This window comes from Lygodium microphyllum, chromosome 5 (assembly GCF_053477565.2).
Source record: "Lygodium microphyllum isolate KBCC chromosome 5, Lygodium_microphyllum_v1.1.10, whole genome shotgun sequence".
Classification (NCBI taxonomy): Eukaryota; Viridiplantae; Streptophyta; class Polypodiopsida; order Schizaeales; family Lygodiaceae; genus Lygodium; species Lygodium microphyllum.
The window spans coordinates 66470479-66488468 of record NC_141139.1 but is presented as its reverse complement, the minus strand read 5'-3'; the positions used below and the strand labels follow the sequence as shown (position 1 = coordinate 66488468).

General features: G+C 43.2%; 1 protein-coding gene across 5 annotated transcripts in view; it reads left to right on the top strand.

Moving 5' to 3' along the window:
- Nucleotides 1-17990, top strand: part of LOC148035922 (uncharacterized) — a 352895-nt gene that overhangs the window by 106941 nt on the left and 227964 nt on the right. For all 5 annotated transcript variants that reach the window (XM_087679037.1, XM_087679036.1, XM_087679035.1 and 2 more), the window contains 2 exons: nucleotides 12950-13043; nucleotides 13126-13159. In XM_087679037.1, the coding sequence (XP_087535163.1) occupies nucleotides 12950-13043; nucleotides 13126-13159 (128 nt within the window). The remainder of the gene's footprint in view (nucleotides 1-12949; nucleotides 13044-13125; nucleotides 13160-17990) is intronic.

Below are 17990 nucleotides of genomic sequence, written 5' to 3'. Positions count from 1 at the left end.
ATTCTTTGGGCAATTAGCTTTTCTAAGCTCTGTGTGTGGCAGTAAAGGCATACCAAGAGGCTTAGCATCAGCCATATTAAATCTGTCAAGTACTTTGCTGATGTATTTGTCCTATGAGAGAAACAACAAGTCCTACCGTCTTTCTCATTTAATGCGCATGCCCAAAATGTGTTCAGCTGTCCCCCAAATCTTTCATCGAGATGGCTGAATTCAGCTGCCTTTTGAGAGCATTCAAAGTACTCTCATGCTGTCCTGCAATCAACATGTCATCCTCACATAAGACCAACACAATAAGGCTTCCATAATTAGCCTTTTTAGTGTATAAGCAGCAATCTGTATGACTGCATTTAAATCCATGGCTGAGCATGAAGGTATCAAACTTTGTTATATCACTGTCTAGGGGCTTGTTTCAGCCCATATAAGCTGCGTTTCAGCTTACAAACCAAATGTTCTTTCCCTGGAATAGCAAAACCTTCGGGCTGTTTCATGTACAGCTCTTCATCTAGGTCACCATGAGGAAAAACAGTCTTCTTATCCATCTGATCCAACTCTAAATCCAAGAATGTAGTGGGAGCAAACAAAACATGGAGCATAGTCATCTTCACCACTAGTGAAAAAACCTCCCAGAAGTCTATGCCTTCCTTCTGTGTATAGCCCTTAGCAACCAAGCATGCCTTGTACTTGGGGGCTTCCCATCAATATATTTCACCTTGTAAACCCATTTATTAGGGATAGCTTTCCTATCCTTGGGCAAAGGTACAAACTCCCATGTGTTATTCACATACAAAGACTTTATCTCTTCCTATATAGCAAGCTCTCACTTTCTCTTGTTTTCACATGACTGTGCCTCTCTAATTGTCATAGGTTCACCTTCATTAGTCAATAAAATGCAATCCAAAGATGGCTGAAACCACTGTGGCTTCTAGCTCACATGAGGTGATGGAGATTGCCACAGACTACTACAGATGTCTTTTCCAGCAAGAGACAGCCTTAGATGTAGACAGCAGGTCTAGGATCACATCCCGTCCCTTGTCACACAGGAGATGTGATGCTCCCTCCTAGCCCTCTTAACAGAGAAGAAACTAGAGGAGGCTTTCCATACACAGGACAGGCAGAAATGCCCGATAGAGGGTGGCCTCTCTAAGGCCTTCTTCACTACCTACTAGGAGGTGGTGAAGGACCCCTTACTAATGGCCTTTCAGGAGATTTTCACTTCAGGACAAATGCCAGGGAGTCTTTCGGCAGGCCTCATCAGTCTTCTCCCCAAAGGGAGAGACCGTTTGGAGCTTTCCCAATGGAGACCAATCACCTTATTGTCAGTGGCCTATAAGGCACTGGCAAAGATGATTGGTAGGCAACTCCGCCCTGTGCTTCTAGACATCATTCACGACACATAGACAGGCTTTGTCCAGGATAGGAGCATCCTAGACAATGTATTTACCTTCTTTGAGGCAACAAAGTGGGCTCAGCACAATGGGCAGGGATTGGCCGTACTACTTCTAGACTTCGAGAAAGCCTATGATAGGGTGACTGGGATTTTTTAGAGGGCACCATGGTGAGGTTGGTCAGAGGGAGGGCTTGGGGCAGCCCTGCTGGACCGATCTCTCCATCCAAAACTCCTCCCCTCGCCTACCACCTATGAGAACCCTGCTGGTAGCCAACCTATGAGTTTCGGCTGGAGAGATCGGTCCAGCAGGGCTGCCCCCTGGCCCCATACCTGTTCTTATTCTTTGGAGAGGTGATATCTCACTTCCTCAGGTCACATGTGAGCGGGTTATGTGGACTTCAACTTTGAGTGAGAGAGAAGACAGACTTGCTAGACTCAGAGTATGCAGATGATACAACACTCTACATAGAGGACAATGAGTTGATGCTGGAGGGAGTGAGACTGCCTCTTGAGGTATTATGTACTGCAGCGGGAGTGAGAATCAATTGGGGAAAGTCGGTTGGATTCCTTACAGACCCGGACTCTAGCATGAAGTGGGGCATCCACTCGGGATTGAGATGGGTGAGTAGAGGGCAGCAGGCCGCCATCCGTTACCTAGGATTCCAAGTGGGACTCGACATCACTCCCGCCCAGCAGTTTCTTCCAGTCCTTGACTCTATTCGGAGAAAGCTGACCTACTGGAGTACCGCTCACCTCTCCCTAGCAGGCTAAGCCCTGGTGGTTAACCAAGTCCTCCTAGCGACGGCTTGGTACATCGCCTTGTGCTGGTGCTTCTCCTCATCCTGTGTAGTTCAGCTTCGCCCCCTAGTGTAGAGCTTCCTTTGGTCCGCACCAAACGGTTCCAAAGATTCCCGGGCCAAGGTGGCGTGGGTGACCATTATCCGGCATCGGTCAGAGGGAGGGCTTGGGATCATAGACCCAGAGTATCAGAGTATGGACCTTTTGGGCAAGCTAGTAGTTCGCAGCCTCACACCAGGAGGGCAAACCTGGAAGGTTCTACTGCAGGAGGGTCTCTTGGATTGTAGACCGAGGCTTGGCGGTGAGTAGAGGCCGTCCGTGAGATGGATCTTCACGACAGCCCAGATCATCACCCCCCCCCCCCTCCCCAAATCCCCCTTCCTACACAACTTGCTCCGTGTGTGGCAAGGCTTCCGTAAGGCCCTAGTCCAGAGCCTCCCAGGCTGCTAGGAGGAGATAGACCGTCAGCTGGTGATATGGAACCCCCAAGCCAGAGATCGAGATGGGGCATAGATTAGTGAGTGACCCCACATCCAGTGGGCTAGTTGGGAGGCTAGCCTGGCTCGTATCATTAGGATATGGTAGGAGGTGTACAGGATGGTGGATGAGGAGGTGCTACAGCAAGTATCAGGCTGTTAGAGAGGAGTTGAGTTGAGGAGAAAGGAGATAGACGCAACAATACCTCAAGAGTGGCTTGTTCCCCCGATACGAGAGCCGGTAGAGCCCGGGGAGATATGGGCCACTAGGTTCTCACCAGCAAGTATCTCCCTATAGGTGGTAGGTAGAGTGGGCGGCGCTCCACATGAGACCTTCTCCACCGTGCAGGAGGGGGGGCATCTGACCCTTGGCAGAGGGCAACAGGATGAGGGGATAGCTGTCCTTTCATGGAGGAGAATTCAGGTGATTGACCTTCAAGGAAAGACATGGCGGCTAGACCCTTATGTCTTCTGGGAGGTCTCAGGGAGTGGGGCCTCTAGATCTAGGAGGGCAGGCCACTTGATGAGCTAGAATGGGATCCGGGAGAGTGGCTATGGCCGGCCACTACGGTCGCCAAGAAGCCACCGAGGTTCCTGGAGTACACAGCCAGGATTGACAAACGCGTACTGATGCAGGAGGACAGGGATTGGGCGCTATCACATAGCAGGCACTGGGCGGAGCATAGCATCACGAAGGCTTTTTGACGAACCTTCTGCGCTACCTACGGGATAGCTAGAGGCCGAGGAGGATATCGTATTTCTTATGGCTGGTGGCACATGGAGGCCTGGCGGTGGGAAGTTGGCTAGCCCAAATGCAAGAGGGAGGTTGTAAGCACTGCACACAGCAGTCTCTAGAAACTCCAAAGCACTGCCTTTAGTCGTGTGAGGCAGCGCAGCTCATGTGGAGAGAAGCATGCTGCATCTTCAGCCATATAGCACCCAGCCTTGGATGTATCTCATGGGGAGCTTTCTGCTGGCACGCAATCAGCTAAGGCCATCACCTTCTGTATGAGGCCGGGATGTAGGACACGATATTCATTATTGAGGCAAGGTCGTGCACAATGGTCGGTTTGGCGGCTCTACCCATCCGCCAGGTATTGGAGCCCACAGGAGACCACTTTGAGGTATGGGAGATCGTAGGGAGTCTTACAGGATGGCATATCTGGAAGGAACGGTGTCAGGAGGCTTTTGGTGGAGAGAGACTTTCAGTACAGGTGACCTTAGTAGAGCTTCGAACCTCCATCATCCACTCCCTCTGCGGCCGATGGGACTAGGTGTAGGGCGAGTCGAGGGATCGTCAGGAGCTCCGTTGTCATTTCATGCGTACTTGAGGTGGCCAGGACCTGTTTTTTGTGATGCAGACAGGCAGCCCCAGATGGCAATACATCTCCCCTCCATGGCTTCTTGCCCCCATCCTCCCTAGACCGCCCTGAGAGGCTTGTACATCTGATATATCTGTGACTCTGCATCAGCTCCAGCTAGTCTGTTGCATGAGCCCTTGTATTCAGGTTTTGTTTGAAGTAATATAATTAGCCACACTTTATTTGCAAAAAAAAAAGAAAACTGATGTGGCTGCTTTCTGACACGTGTAGACCTTCTTACCCAATGATCTATATTGTTAGGCAATGGGCCTACATCCTCAAGTATGTGCACACCATCACCTGGTGGCTGATTTTCAGCATTTTAGGACAATAGGTTACTACTCATTTTCAGCATCAAAAGGGACAGAATCTTCAGCTAATGGCTGCTGAATGGCTGGCTGTTCATGCTGAAATTTGACCTTCTTTTTGTCAAGGTCACCATGTGTAGCGTTTTTTCAGTAACTTTGCCTCATTAAATACTATGTCTCGGTAGTGTACTATCTTCCTATCCTAAGGAAGGCAAACTCTATAACCCATCTCTCCCTCATCTCCATATCCCATGAAGATGCCCTCGATGGATTTTATGTCTAGTTTAGTCCTCTGATTTACAAGAACATGCACAAAGGCATCACAACCAAAGATACGCAAATGATCATATGAAGCAGGTTTGCCAGACCAAACCTCTTCAGGAATGCCTTTTTTCAATGTACGATTGGGAGAGCAATTGCATACATGAATTGCAGTTTTAAGAGCCTCTCCCCATAATTGCTACAAGAGATTAGCTGTGGACAGCATGTATTTGACTCTCTCACAAAGTGTGCGATTATATCTTTCAACCACGCCATTTGATGTAGGATTATAAGGGGCTATCAATTCCCTCTTAATGCCATGTATCTCACAAATTTTTTTTAACTCATTAGAAACATATTCGCCCCCATTATCCGTTCTTATAGCTTTTAATGTAAGCCCTTTCTGTGTGGTAACAAAAACATGAAACCTTTTAAAGGCATCCAACACTATCTTTTTGCTCTTTAACACATACATCCATGACTTTCTAGTGAAATCATCAATAAAAGTGACAAAGTACTGTGCATCCCTATGTGAATTAACACGCATAGTGTACACATCAGAGTGAACTAAATCAAGAGCATTGAACTTCTTACCAAAGTAATAAGGAGACTTCACATGTTTTCCATATATGCAATCATTACAAAAGTCGAGACGAGAGCCTTTTATATCAAATCTCCCTGAAGAGTAGAGAACTTGAAGGCCTTTCTGGCTCATATGGCCAAGTCTTTTGTGCCAAAGTTCCATCTGTGAATGAACATCAGTCCATAGCCAAAAACTTGTTAGATAATGCTTTACAATGCAAATAGTACAAAGTTTCCTTTTTACTGCCTTTAACAATCAGCATAGAGCCCTTGTGGACCTTCCACGATCCACCACCAAAGGTAGTAAAATATCCCCTTGCATCAAGCTACCCAACTGACAATAGACTTTTCTTTATGCCAGGTATATATCTAACATCCTGTAAAATCAGCTCTTGGACATTTTCAAGGGCCAAGTGAATGGTACCTACACCCTCTATCTCACATGCATAATTGTTGCCCAAGTAAACCTTGCCTAGGCAACTTGGAGTGTATTCAGAAAATGACTCCAAAGAGTGAGCAACATTTGCCTTTGCAACTTCTTTTGAGGGAGAGCTATCATAATCTTTCTTCTCATCCTTCTTTTTCTTTCCTTGCTATTTCTTTCTTTCTTGCTCTTTCTTGTGGTACCGACAATCGGGCTTTTTATGCCCTTTATGCCCACACTGATAGCAAGTAACATCTTGCTATTTGCCCTTGCTTTTACTCCTGCTTTTGCTTTTATTTCTTGCATTACCCCTCTTTTCTGACCTGCCTTGATACGCTGAACCACTGCTTTCTCCACTGGACTTTCTTATAATCTCTTCATTAAGAATAGAGTCCCTAACACCATCAAAGGTTAAAGCCGGATTATTGCTTAGTGAAACAACCAAAGACTCCCAACTATTAAGCAAAGTCATCAACAAGAAAATAGCCTTCGATTTATCATTGAAGGGCTACAAACCAGAGTCCTACAAGTGACTCAAAATCCCTGTGAAAACACTCAAATGCTCAAATGCTGGCTTAGACTCATCCAACTCTAGGTTCACAAGCTTGCGCATGAGATGCACTTGATTTACTGGAGTTGTATTTTCATAAGTGTCCATCAACTTGAAACAAAATGCTTTGCATCCTGTCCTTCCACAAATCAAAGCCAGTGCCATTAAACCTCTTGATCTCAAGAAGGGATTAAGTGTCACTGCTGCTAGAAGCATTAGTGGCCATTGTTCAGCAAAGTGCAAAGTACCAATGCTGTATTTTATGACAGTAAATATTAGACTGAATATTCAGCTACTTTTAGCCCAAAATTTTAGGAGATAAGAGCAAGATTTGATCCAAATACATGTACAACAGTAGAAAGGATGAATTTCATCAATATAACTGAGATTTCCATATACAATCCATGCATACACCATTGCAAGGTGACTCACACTTCAACAATATCACCAAAAATACATTTGCAACAATCCCAGATGTGCAAATGATCACTAAGACTGCTACACCATGAATATTCAGCAATACATCAACTCAATGGGAGCTTCCAAACATGTGTACTACATACATATGTGCCCAAAAGCACTTTTGATACACAAAAACACCAAAATTCTCTGCAATTTCTTCAAAATCTCACAAGTAGGAGATAATAAACTCGAATTTCACTACTTATAGCACCAAGATTGCTTCAGCAATGTCCCCAATGTGTATTTCACACATCAATTTTGCCAAAATTCACAAATTTCCGCAAAAGTCCCAAAATTTCACTAACCAATCTGCCCCAATTGCATTGATATATGTTCCTGAGAGCATAAAACAAGCAAATTTAGCAAAATCTAGTAAAAATTTGCAAAAGCCCCAAATTTCTCTGGTCCAAATGTGCACCAATGTCAGTAAATTCGGCTTAGCCAAGCAAAAGTACATTTATACATGAAAAGCCCCAAAGTTCTCAAGGCTAGTATGCCCAATTTCAACAATTTCCAGGTCCAATGTCACTATTATGCATGAACATCATCAAATCGGGGAAAACCCCCAAAGTTTTGGGGCATAAATATGCACAAATTTGAGAGCTGTGCTTATGCTTGCGAACCCCCGTCAATGAGAAGGGGAACAGACTGCAGAAAATTAAAAAAATGATGGAAAAAAATGATGAATGTGATGCCATTGACTTGCCCGCTATTGCATTGTCTCCGCTAGGTCATTGCCTAATCACACCTGACCTGCTCACGATATCCCCTATTCACGCCGCCTGACCTATCTAGGCTGAAAACAGCCTATCACAGCTGACCCGCTGCACACGCTGGCCTGAAAAGATGCGGCTGACCAACTTGACTAGTTGCCTGGTCAAGACGAATGCCTGCTGCCCATCGACTGGCTGAAAGGTGAATGACCTGACTCCTCCTTCACACGAGCACGCTGAACTAACTCGCACTATCCTCAAGAAGCGCATATGCTCTTGCGGCAGCTTTGATACTAGTTTGTTGGGATGAGTGCATAATGAAGTGCGAGACAGAAATGGAGCAGTAGTGTAGAGAGTGAGAGTGAGAGAACTCCAGGATGAGTGTACCAACTGTTGAGAAACCCTTCACTTGTAGTTTGCATTTTGCGTTTTGCGTTTAGGGTTTCACAGTGGACATCCCCAAAAAGGGGTTGGGCGCCCATAGTGGGGTACTACCCTAGACAGTCGCCGCCCTCCCTCCAGGCGCCACCCTAGATAGTCTCTTGCCTATTCATAGGCTGCCTCTGTCACTCATTCTTCACGGTTGATTCATTCAGTCTGTTACCTCTTCTCTCCAATCTGTCCACTGCCCTTACACTCCTTTAGGAGGACATAGGCTACCTCTGTCACTCATTCTTCACGGTTGATTTGTTTAGTCCGTTATCTCTTCTCTCCAGTCTGTCCACTGCCCTTACACCCCTTTACGTGGTTCGTGGCTATCTTCATCATCTTTTTTTGCTATGGCACCCTTGTTCCCTTGTATCACATTCACTCCATGATTCAAATCAGCATCAGAGTTTCTTCTCTCTTCTCTTCTCTTCTCAGTGTTTGCCAAGTTCACTCTGTCTTCCTCTCCGCAAATCCTATTTTCTCGTTGGTACGTCATCTTTTGATATGATATCAGAGTTGGATATGCTCAAACAGCAGCAAAGATCCTCCACTCCAGTGAAGGCGAAGACCAGTGGCCGGTTCGACATCCACTTCTCTTCTTCTTTCGTTGCATCAACACCTTACTTGGCAGCTGCTCTTCCTTGCACCACCTACTATTTTCTACTAGGTGGCGGCTCCTCCCTGCTATTGGTGGCTCAGCTAGGCTACTAGCGGCTGTTCTCTACAACCTAGCAGCTCAGCCAATTTGCTGGCGGCTACTCTCTGCAAAACCCGGTGGCTCCTCCCTACTGTTGGCAGCTACTCTCTGTAAAACCCGGCGGCTCCTCCCTACTGTTGGCGGCTCAGTCAGTTTGCTAGCAGCTATTCTCTACTCAGACACAATTGTTCTCTGTAGCTAGCGGCTCCTCCTAAACAGTTGGCGGCTCCTCCGTGTTGTTGGCGGCTCAGCCAGTCTAGTAGTGGCTATTCTTTGCAACCCGGTGTCTCTTTTTAATCTGTTGGAACTTGCGTTTTCCAGTTGTGGCATCTCATCCTTCTCAGTCGCCGGCTCCTCCCTTTAGCTGGTGGCTCCAACATACTATTGTACCCTGTGTTTTTCTACTGGCAGTTCTGCCTAGTCCGATGGCGGCTTAGCCTGGTTTGCTAGTGGCACTTTCTGACTACTAACAGCATTCCAACACCTACTTCTATTGTTGAAAGCTGCGTTTGTGGCTGGTGGCTCTTTCAAGTTAGCTGGTGGCTACTCCTAACTGCTAGCTGCAACATCTTACTGCTGGTAGCATCCTCCCCCCACTGGCAGTTCACGTCCAGCCCTTCTACTACCCTCCCACCCCTTGAGGCGGACATTGCGTTTTGTGCTTTGCACTGCTCTTACACCCCTTGAGGTGGACATTGCGGTTCATGGTTTGTGGTTGACCTCCTAGCGGAGGCCTTTTACCTTCTTCTTCCACCCTTGGATGGGGTGGCTTCCTTCCAACAGTCATCGCACCTATTGAGTCCCAGGATCTCGAGGGTCTACCTAGATTGGGGCCTTGGAGATTCAGCCCCAACTTGGTGACAAGGTCTTCATATTCCTTCCCGCATGGATGCATAGAGCTAGTGGCTTCTCTCCCGAGGTTGAGTTTTGGGTTCTCCAATTCACTCATTCTACTGTTCTTTACTACAAGTTACCTTTCAGGTGGAAATCTTGGATCTTAGGGATCCTCTACATCTTCTTCCTCCTCTCCTTCTTGCCTTGGTCCCTTGGTCAACATGGAGCCAACTCCTGAGATTGAGTACGGGCATATCCTTATGGTTGTCGGCACCACATAAAGTCTGACATTCCTCCTATGCATTGCATGATTTTATCATCTTTGTCCTAGGGCGCTTGGGCAAGTGAACAAATTTTCCACGAGCGACACTCTCCAAGTGGCACCTGTTGCATGAGCATTCTTCAACCTATAGCATTGCATCTCCATCTCTCTCTTCTCTTATTCTCCTTTTTGGGTCTAAGGGGGGGTGTTGAGAAACCCACCTACACTTTGCGTTTTGCATTTTGCGTTTAGGGTTTCACATTGGACAGCCCCAAAAAGGGGCTGGGCGCCCACAGTGGAACACCACCCTAGACAGCCGGCACCCTCCCTCAGGTGCCACCCTAGACAGTCTCTTGTCTATTTATAGGTTGCCTCTATTACTCATTCTTCATGGCTGATTCATTCAGTCCGTCACCTCTTCTGTCTAGTCTCTCCATTGCCCTCACACCTCTTTAGGAGGACATTGTGGTTCGTGGTTCATGGCTGCCTTCATCATCTTCCTTGTGCTACGGCACCTTGTATCACATTCACTCCATGATTCAGATCTTCATCATTCCATTCATCAGAGTTTCTTCTCTCCTCTCTTCTCTTCTCAGTGTTTGTGGAGTTCACTTTGTCTTCCTCCTCGCAAACCCTACTGTCTCGTTGTTGATACGCCATATTTTGACACCAACAAGTCCTAATACACAAATAATAAAATGTACTTATATGTTAGGGTATAAATAAGGATGTGTTCACACCTGTATGAGTTTATACACACGGAGATTAAAGGGACTTTACACCCAACATAAAGTCCACAAAGCAACAATATATTCTCTTTACATGTGCTCGTCCCTCCTCAATGATGGCTCTGAGCATAAGTACATTGTCCAAGGTTGTGTAAACTCTCCTAAAGTCATCCTGCCCCATAGCCCTATGTTCCTCACTACCTAGCTACTCAATTCATGCTCAAGGAATAATGTGTAGATTTTTTCTAGGCAGTGACCAATCATAATAGCCATGTACTTACTAGGGATCAAAGGGCCTCCACTCTTGAAGAGTGGTACAATAATATTCTTGGTCCAGCTGCTTGGGAAGCCTTTGCAAACAGCTCTATTATATGTGAACCAAGAGAACATAGTGTATCACAGACATCTGATGGTCCCGTTGCTGTGAGGTGTGTAAGGGGGGTTGCCTCTAAATATCAGAGACATCTTTCACACATGCATTTCACCACTTAAGAATTGTATTATGGGTGGGTGGCCCTCTACTGTCCAGTTCCAAGAATAGCTAAGCTGTCAAATCTAGTTAGGTATTTTGCTTTTTCCTCCGTACCAAACATCAAAAGAGCATTTTATTTTGTTTGTGTATGGTGTTACAAAGTGCAATCTCCTATTAGAATATGTTTTGCATTCTGTGGCAATCATCGTCATACCAACTATTTTGGGGAGCTGAGTAGCACGCGGAATCTCTCTACTCAATGTTTCTATGTAGGAATGCAGAGGTTGTCACATCATGTAGAATATCTGGTAAATCTCTAGTGAGTTTCTCAGGTCATGCATCTGGATAAAGAGCAGAGAGCCTATCAAACAATATATTGCCATGTATTCTGGATTTATCTCTGGTGAAGTGATATTTTGGGTGTCAAGAGAGAGATGCATCCATATCATCTCGTGTAACTGCAAATCATATTGAAATCCAAGAATGCATGATCGTTTGCTAGTCCAATAGGTCTACCTGAGATGGCAAATTTCTTAATGTTCTATAGTAGAGTGAGCAAATTCATGAGCTAGCCCACTGTCATGGCTCCTATGTAGATGTTCCAGCAAGTTAGTGCATGTGAAGCTGGCCAATGAGCCAATCCATTAAAAATCACTAAGCCATGTGCACTGCCCAAGGCAAGAAAATCACTGCCCATAGGCACTAAACTGTGTTGTCCAGAATGCATTCTCATCTATAGTTGCCTTTCTTTGTTTTGTTACCTCTCCAGAGGATTTCATCTCTTTCTCCAACTGTTCTTCAGTACTTTTAGCTTTTCTTGCACTTGGGTTGGTATGGCTGTGCTTTGTCCATCTTTTCGTGTCTCTAACCTCTCTTTGCAAGCTTTTAACTGCCCCTGTAACTCTGAGATGATATTTATATAATTCATCCCATGCAAGCATTCTCTTATTCTTGAACTTCTTTTTGTATCTCTTTCCAGTTCTGCCTTAAGGAGAGAACCTGCTACTTGCATTTCCATTTGGCCATTTTTTTGTGTTTCCAACATTTCTTTGGAAGCTTTTAACTCCCCTCGTACTGCAATGCAGGAATCAAGTTGTTTTTGCATCTCATTCTATGTCTCTGTTTTAAATTTCGCTTCATTTGAGCACTTACTATTTGCCTTTCCATTGGTACCCAGTTCTGCATCCTCACGTTTCATTGTAACACATTGATCAGTTAGCAATTCACCCATCTTTCTCTCTCTTTTTGCCTTCATCTCCTCTTCATGCAACAAACATATTTCCATCCTAACAAACTAGTGTATCTCATCATGCATCTCCTGAATTCTGATCTCATTCAATATTCTTGAATCCTTTTCATGCCTTCTTGACCTTGTCCACTCCTTGCACTTGCTTTACATAATACTTCTTTAGTTGCAACATCTACTCCCGCATAGTGAGGCTAAAGCGTCTCAACCAGTGACTCTTATGGAGACAATAATGGCCCAAAGCTATCGGTAATGAGGGTGGCGAAGCCGTCTTCCTAGGGGTGGAGGATGCCTCCCCTGGCATAGGCCATCCCGTCCCAGGTTTTGGGCATAGGAACATCCGTTCCTGGGTTTTGTGCAAGATGCCATCAATGAGCACTTTACCCCTAGTGCGTCCCCATGTCATTCATTTGTTGTACACATAATGCCTTCAAATTTTGTTCATTTTTAGGTGTTTATGGTCATGTGGGCCGCATTTTGAGGGTGTTTTGGCAAGTGGGTTCAAAGATTATTATTGGTATTGTCCTCAGAGAGGTGGTTACTCTGTGGATGGACAATGGAGATCATCTTTTCCAGTCCTGTTGTGTGCACTGCGTGATTTGCTTTTCTTCTGGTAATAGCCTTGCGGCTTTCTTTTTATCTTTGACAATGCCTCAATGTCCAGAATCCCTTTCGTAAATATCACTATTATTGAAATCAAAATCCTTATAGTAAAAAGAAAAGGAAAGGAATGTTAAGCATCTTGCAAAACCCTTTCAGAAGAAAAAGGAAAAGGAGAGGGACTTGTGTATTTTACAAAATCCTTTTGATTAAAAGAAAAAGGGAGGGACTTGAGTATTTTGCAAATTTCTTTTTCAAGTATTGTAAATATTACTATTACTGTATGGAAAATCCTTTTAAGTATTGTGAATATTACTATTACTGTATAGAAAATCCTTTAAAGAAAAGAGAGCTTGCAGGATCTGTGCTGCACTTGCCAAAACAACGTGGGTGCTTCCAAGGAGTATCCAACGCGCCGCGTGGAACTGGATTGTGGAAAAGAGCCAGAGATATGTATGTATGGACAGCTTTACTTCCTACTTTGCTTTGAAATTATGAGGAAACTTTGAGGTGAACGTTCCTCATCACTTCTCAGGTTCTTGGCATAGCATGCGCGAGGAGGAACCTCTGTAAGTAGCCAACACTCAATCATTTTCCAATAGTTTATTAATCGTGGGCAGGCACATGACTACGTAGAACGCAAGCAACATCTCTAGCTAATATCCTAAGCTTATACTGTTCAAGAGCATTGTAAGTCATCATGAATGTGACAACATATTGTAGCTCTTAAATTTAATCGGTTCAGATGAGGTTGCACTCGCTGTATATTTGCCATACCACATTCTTTGACCATGCTTGCTTCAAAATCAACGAGGGTGGTCCAGAGACACCAAGTTTTTTCCTCGTTAATTCTTCAAAATCTCATACAATCTAAGGGCACAGGCCTATCCTTGCAACCAATGATAGATATGCTAGCATAGAAAATGAGAAAAGACTCACTATTATACTCAAGAAACACTCCACCTCTTATACATATGGTCCAACAATATCTTCTAGTCAAAAGCAAAGAGGCATGTATTAGCCTTGCAGGATAATAGCAATGTATACAATAAAGGGGCCAATATAGTGATGTTTATCTATTCCCCACTAGATTTCCTATATAGGTGAGTTGTATGATATTTTCAAAATATTTTATTCATATGTGTCATATTACGGTCAATTGAAAAGATTTGGGACACTTTCGATATTTTTATCAAGTAGACCTATTATAAATAAAGGATTTCATTTTTACTCACATCAAGCACATATTTACTATAAAAAGTTCGATTTCATAGCTTCAAGTGGGTAAATTTGATACATTTGTTGTATAAAATTATCACTAAATTTGAGTGGGCACATTTTACTTATGGGGTGTATCAATTTAGTGGACTCTGTCTTGAGATGGAAACACTATAAGATGTACTATGGTTTTTACACCTTTACAAAACTCTTATTTTGTTCACAACTTGATCTTAAAGCTAGACTATAGCCAAAGTTAGGGGATATAAGAATTTCTACATGTGCAAATTGTTCAAGATGGACTACAACATTAATGATCCACATGCACGTCATGATAGTTGTGGACCCAACCATGAATAGATGACACTAGGAGATAAAGAGGGATGGAGAAGTGAGAAAGCATTAAGCCTAGATGTTGTGCAAGATTGATGGAACACTCTTCATTCTTTCTAGAGCTCACTCATTCTTTGTTCATCCACCTCTAAGAAGGATGGCTTTATATCTCACTTCACTCTCTTATCTCTTATCTACTTCACTCATTCTCTTATGAATGCAAAATTGATTTAATATTCTTATTCTTTCTAGAGTTGATTCACTCTTTGTCATTTGTCTCTAACAAGGATGGCTTTATCTCTTGCTTTCACTCTTATCTTTGGCCTACACTCATTCTCCTATGAATGTAAGCAAATAAGACAGCAAGAGAATGCTCACTAATAGATCTCCTGGCATAGTAACTTTATGACCTTATTGTCCTTAAGCTCATATTCATAAAGAAGAGAAGTAGTTACCTAACAATCTCAACTGTGTGACATATCTACCCCTAGCCAAGCCATGGCAGAGGATATTTGGTAGTCACTTGGACACCTTTCTTGAGCAACACCATCCAAACTAGAAGGATCAACGTGAGGGACATATGACCTATTAGTCTCTATTAAAGAGAGTGAGAGACAAAGGGGAGTTAAACTCAACCCCTCTACTCAACATGATTTCACTTTGGTCTCCTAAAATAGTGCTAGTTAAGATTTGACACTTCCCTAGGTAGTTAGCGTTTGGCCTTGTTCCTAAAAATTCTATTAAGGGCTTGACTAATCAAGTCTACTCATTTGTAAATAACATGGTTGTGAGACAAACTTTCCACCATGCACCCAGTATTCTTAACTATTAATTAGGGTCCTAGCACAATATGGGAACATATAAAATCAGCTTCATTAAGTAACTCGGTACACATGGTTCATTAGATGTTCTTAAGCATAATACAAAAACAAATGAAAATAATATTTTCTAAACCATGTTTAACCATTTTTGTTAGAATAACTCAACTAGTCCTGAACTTAGATTAAAGGGATGCTTCAATCCATGTCAAGTTCTCCCATCCTCAATCCGGTCTCTTTGATATCCCATCTTTGGATACATTTGACTCTAGCTTGGGTCCATCTCACCCTTATCTAGCTATATAGCTTTGGATTGTGGCATCACCTTGTTTTAGCCTACACAATCTCACTAGCTTTTGGGCATTAGTCCTCTCTAGCTGGAACTACAAGTGGAATGTTGCTCGGGCATTGTCAAACATTGCCCAGCTGTTTTCCACCTCGAACCAAGCTGCCACCTCTTTCTACATCAAAGACTCGAATATGGTTACCTTATGGGCAAGATCCACTTGGGTGGGGATATTGACCATATATGCCACCTTGAATCGCCTAAGGAAGGCACTTGGGTCCTCAATTGATGAGGCAACAAACTTCAATAATGAAACATGTGCCTAGGTAGCCATCCAAGTGTGGACTGGAATACTACAGGGTGGAATGGGTAAAACCATGATTGGTTTAGCTGATGCAAAGAGCTGCCTTGTTAGCATTAGCAATGTCACAGGAGCGAGTGATGGATCAAGGTGCACATTTCAAGGTATAGGAACAAAGTGCGAGTGCTGTTTGTGGGGCTATGGAGTGGACTCCTTCGCTGGGAAATCACCATCATTGAAGAACGAATTCCCCTTAGGAGATGGAATCCGAAGACACTGTTGGTCATGATCGAACCACCATGAGAACACAAGCTGAACGTCCTTTGGTAGACCCTAAGAGTGTGTGCACATGGAAACCTACGCATGTGGGAAAGATCAGCATGGTCACCATGTGTAATGGGATCCAAGTTCTAGTTGTGGTCGCCAGGTGCAAGTGGATTGCACCAGCTTTAGTAGAGCTTGAACATATTCATAGATATAGGGGTATGTTGGCATTGCAAGTTCAATAGTAAAGCATATCGAAAGAAGAGATTACCATATGCACTAACTAAGACAATACATAATCAAAGGGAAGAGGTGCTCATATATTCTAGCAAGGTTTCTTATAGAATTTACTAATAAACTTGGAGCTTGGAGTACATCCCAAGGGGTGATCACTTAGGAAAATACATTACAATGGACTAGTCAATCATGGTTGCCATCGCAACATTGCAATGAATGGAAGAATATAAGGTGATCTCAGAGTTTGGGAAAGGTCAGGACCCAAAAAGAGAGTTGAAGAGGGACAAAGGGGAAGTGAAGAGGGACACAACACTTCTTCTCCGACCCTTCTTTAGCTTCAAGTGCCCACAATGTCAAGAAGTCCCTTTGCCCTAATTTGTGGCTAATTCGCCACCTTCTAATACTGCACCGCTACTGTCAGCGTTGATGGCCTCTTTTAGCCATGAATGCTATTTTAGACCACCAATTGTGGCCATTCTAACAATCTCCACTCACATAGACTCTTTAAGTGTACAAAGCGGTAGATTGCATGGAAATGTCCATTCAAAAGCTAGAAACAGTGGTAAATCAAATGTATAAAAGAAACCTCACTATCTCCAAGTTCACAACTATCATATAATGATTGCTACAATGAGTGATGAAAGAAATTGTATGGATGTATTAATTGAATTCTCATATATGCATGGTTTCTTTGATTTTGAATTCTCCAAAGAGCTCGAAATCTAACCCAAGGAAAGAATTGGTATAGGGAGATAATGAAGACAATAAAATAACCAAGTCATCCTTTTTTAAAGACCAAGGAAGTGAATGAACCATTTGTTTTCCAAAATAGTAGAGAGAGCTCTAATAATTTCTTCTCTCTTTATACATGGCTTTTTTAAGATAAACTTCCTAAAAACACCATAAAATGCACACTTGTAATAAAGTATCCTCCTAACAATGAATTTATCCATTAACCAACTCCATTCACTAAAGGAAGCTTTCTAGGAAAGCAAGTGATCAATGTTGTGTTTGATATCTTCTTTTTCAAGTTAACATGGTGGGTAATTTCATTTTGTACTTAATAGTTAGGACAAGTTCACCCCATCATTGTGCGACTTTGGTGAAGATATATTGGCACTAGAAGTTTCCTTATCAGGAAGAAGTGGAACATCCAATGGCCTTGCTTTGGCTGTAGGAATTGCTCCTTGCACCTACAGACAATTGTGTTTTTTGTAGGTAGTAGTAACAAAGGTAAAGTTGTAACAACAAACACACACACCAAAACACACATTCACAAATAAGGAGCATGGGCCAAAGTAGTTCAAAGAGGGACTAGTTCCACATGGCAAGGAACCCAAAAGAAAGCAAAGATAAAGAGGAGGCTTTGCAACAACAAGAGAAGCCCCAAAGGAATGCAAATATAGGCAAGCAATATAGGATGTAGGCTGTAGCAACCTACAAAAAATAACATGTAGGTTGTTACAACAAAAAAGGGTAGCTCATAGGCAATTATAAACTAAAAGGGAAGCACATAGGTCACACTCTTTACACATGCATGTGTGGGTGCATGCACAATCACACACTCTCTCCCCCATCCTCTCTCTCTCTACCATTGCTTATTATATCATGAATGTAGAAAGTGAGTAGACCTCATGACAAAGTACATTTCAAAATACTACAAAATGGTTGAATAAATCTAGAAGGGCTAAGTTTTGAGACATGTATGGTCTCTTTGGTTACAAATGTTTTCAAATATCCCATAAGTTTGCACAATTGAATAAGTTGTTATATAGAGATAGTCAACACAACAAAAAACTACTGAATAACCATAAGAATTTACCAAATCCTATGCATAGGAAAGTGGGCAAGCTAATGTGGAGAAAATTAATTAAGAAGTTCTTATTACTTGGCCAATACCAAATAAGATGTGTAGTCATCCTTGAAACATGAGTGTCTCAAAT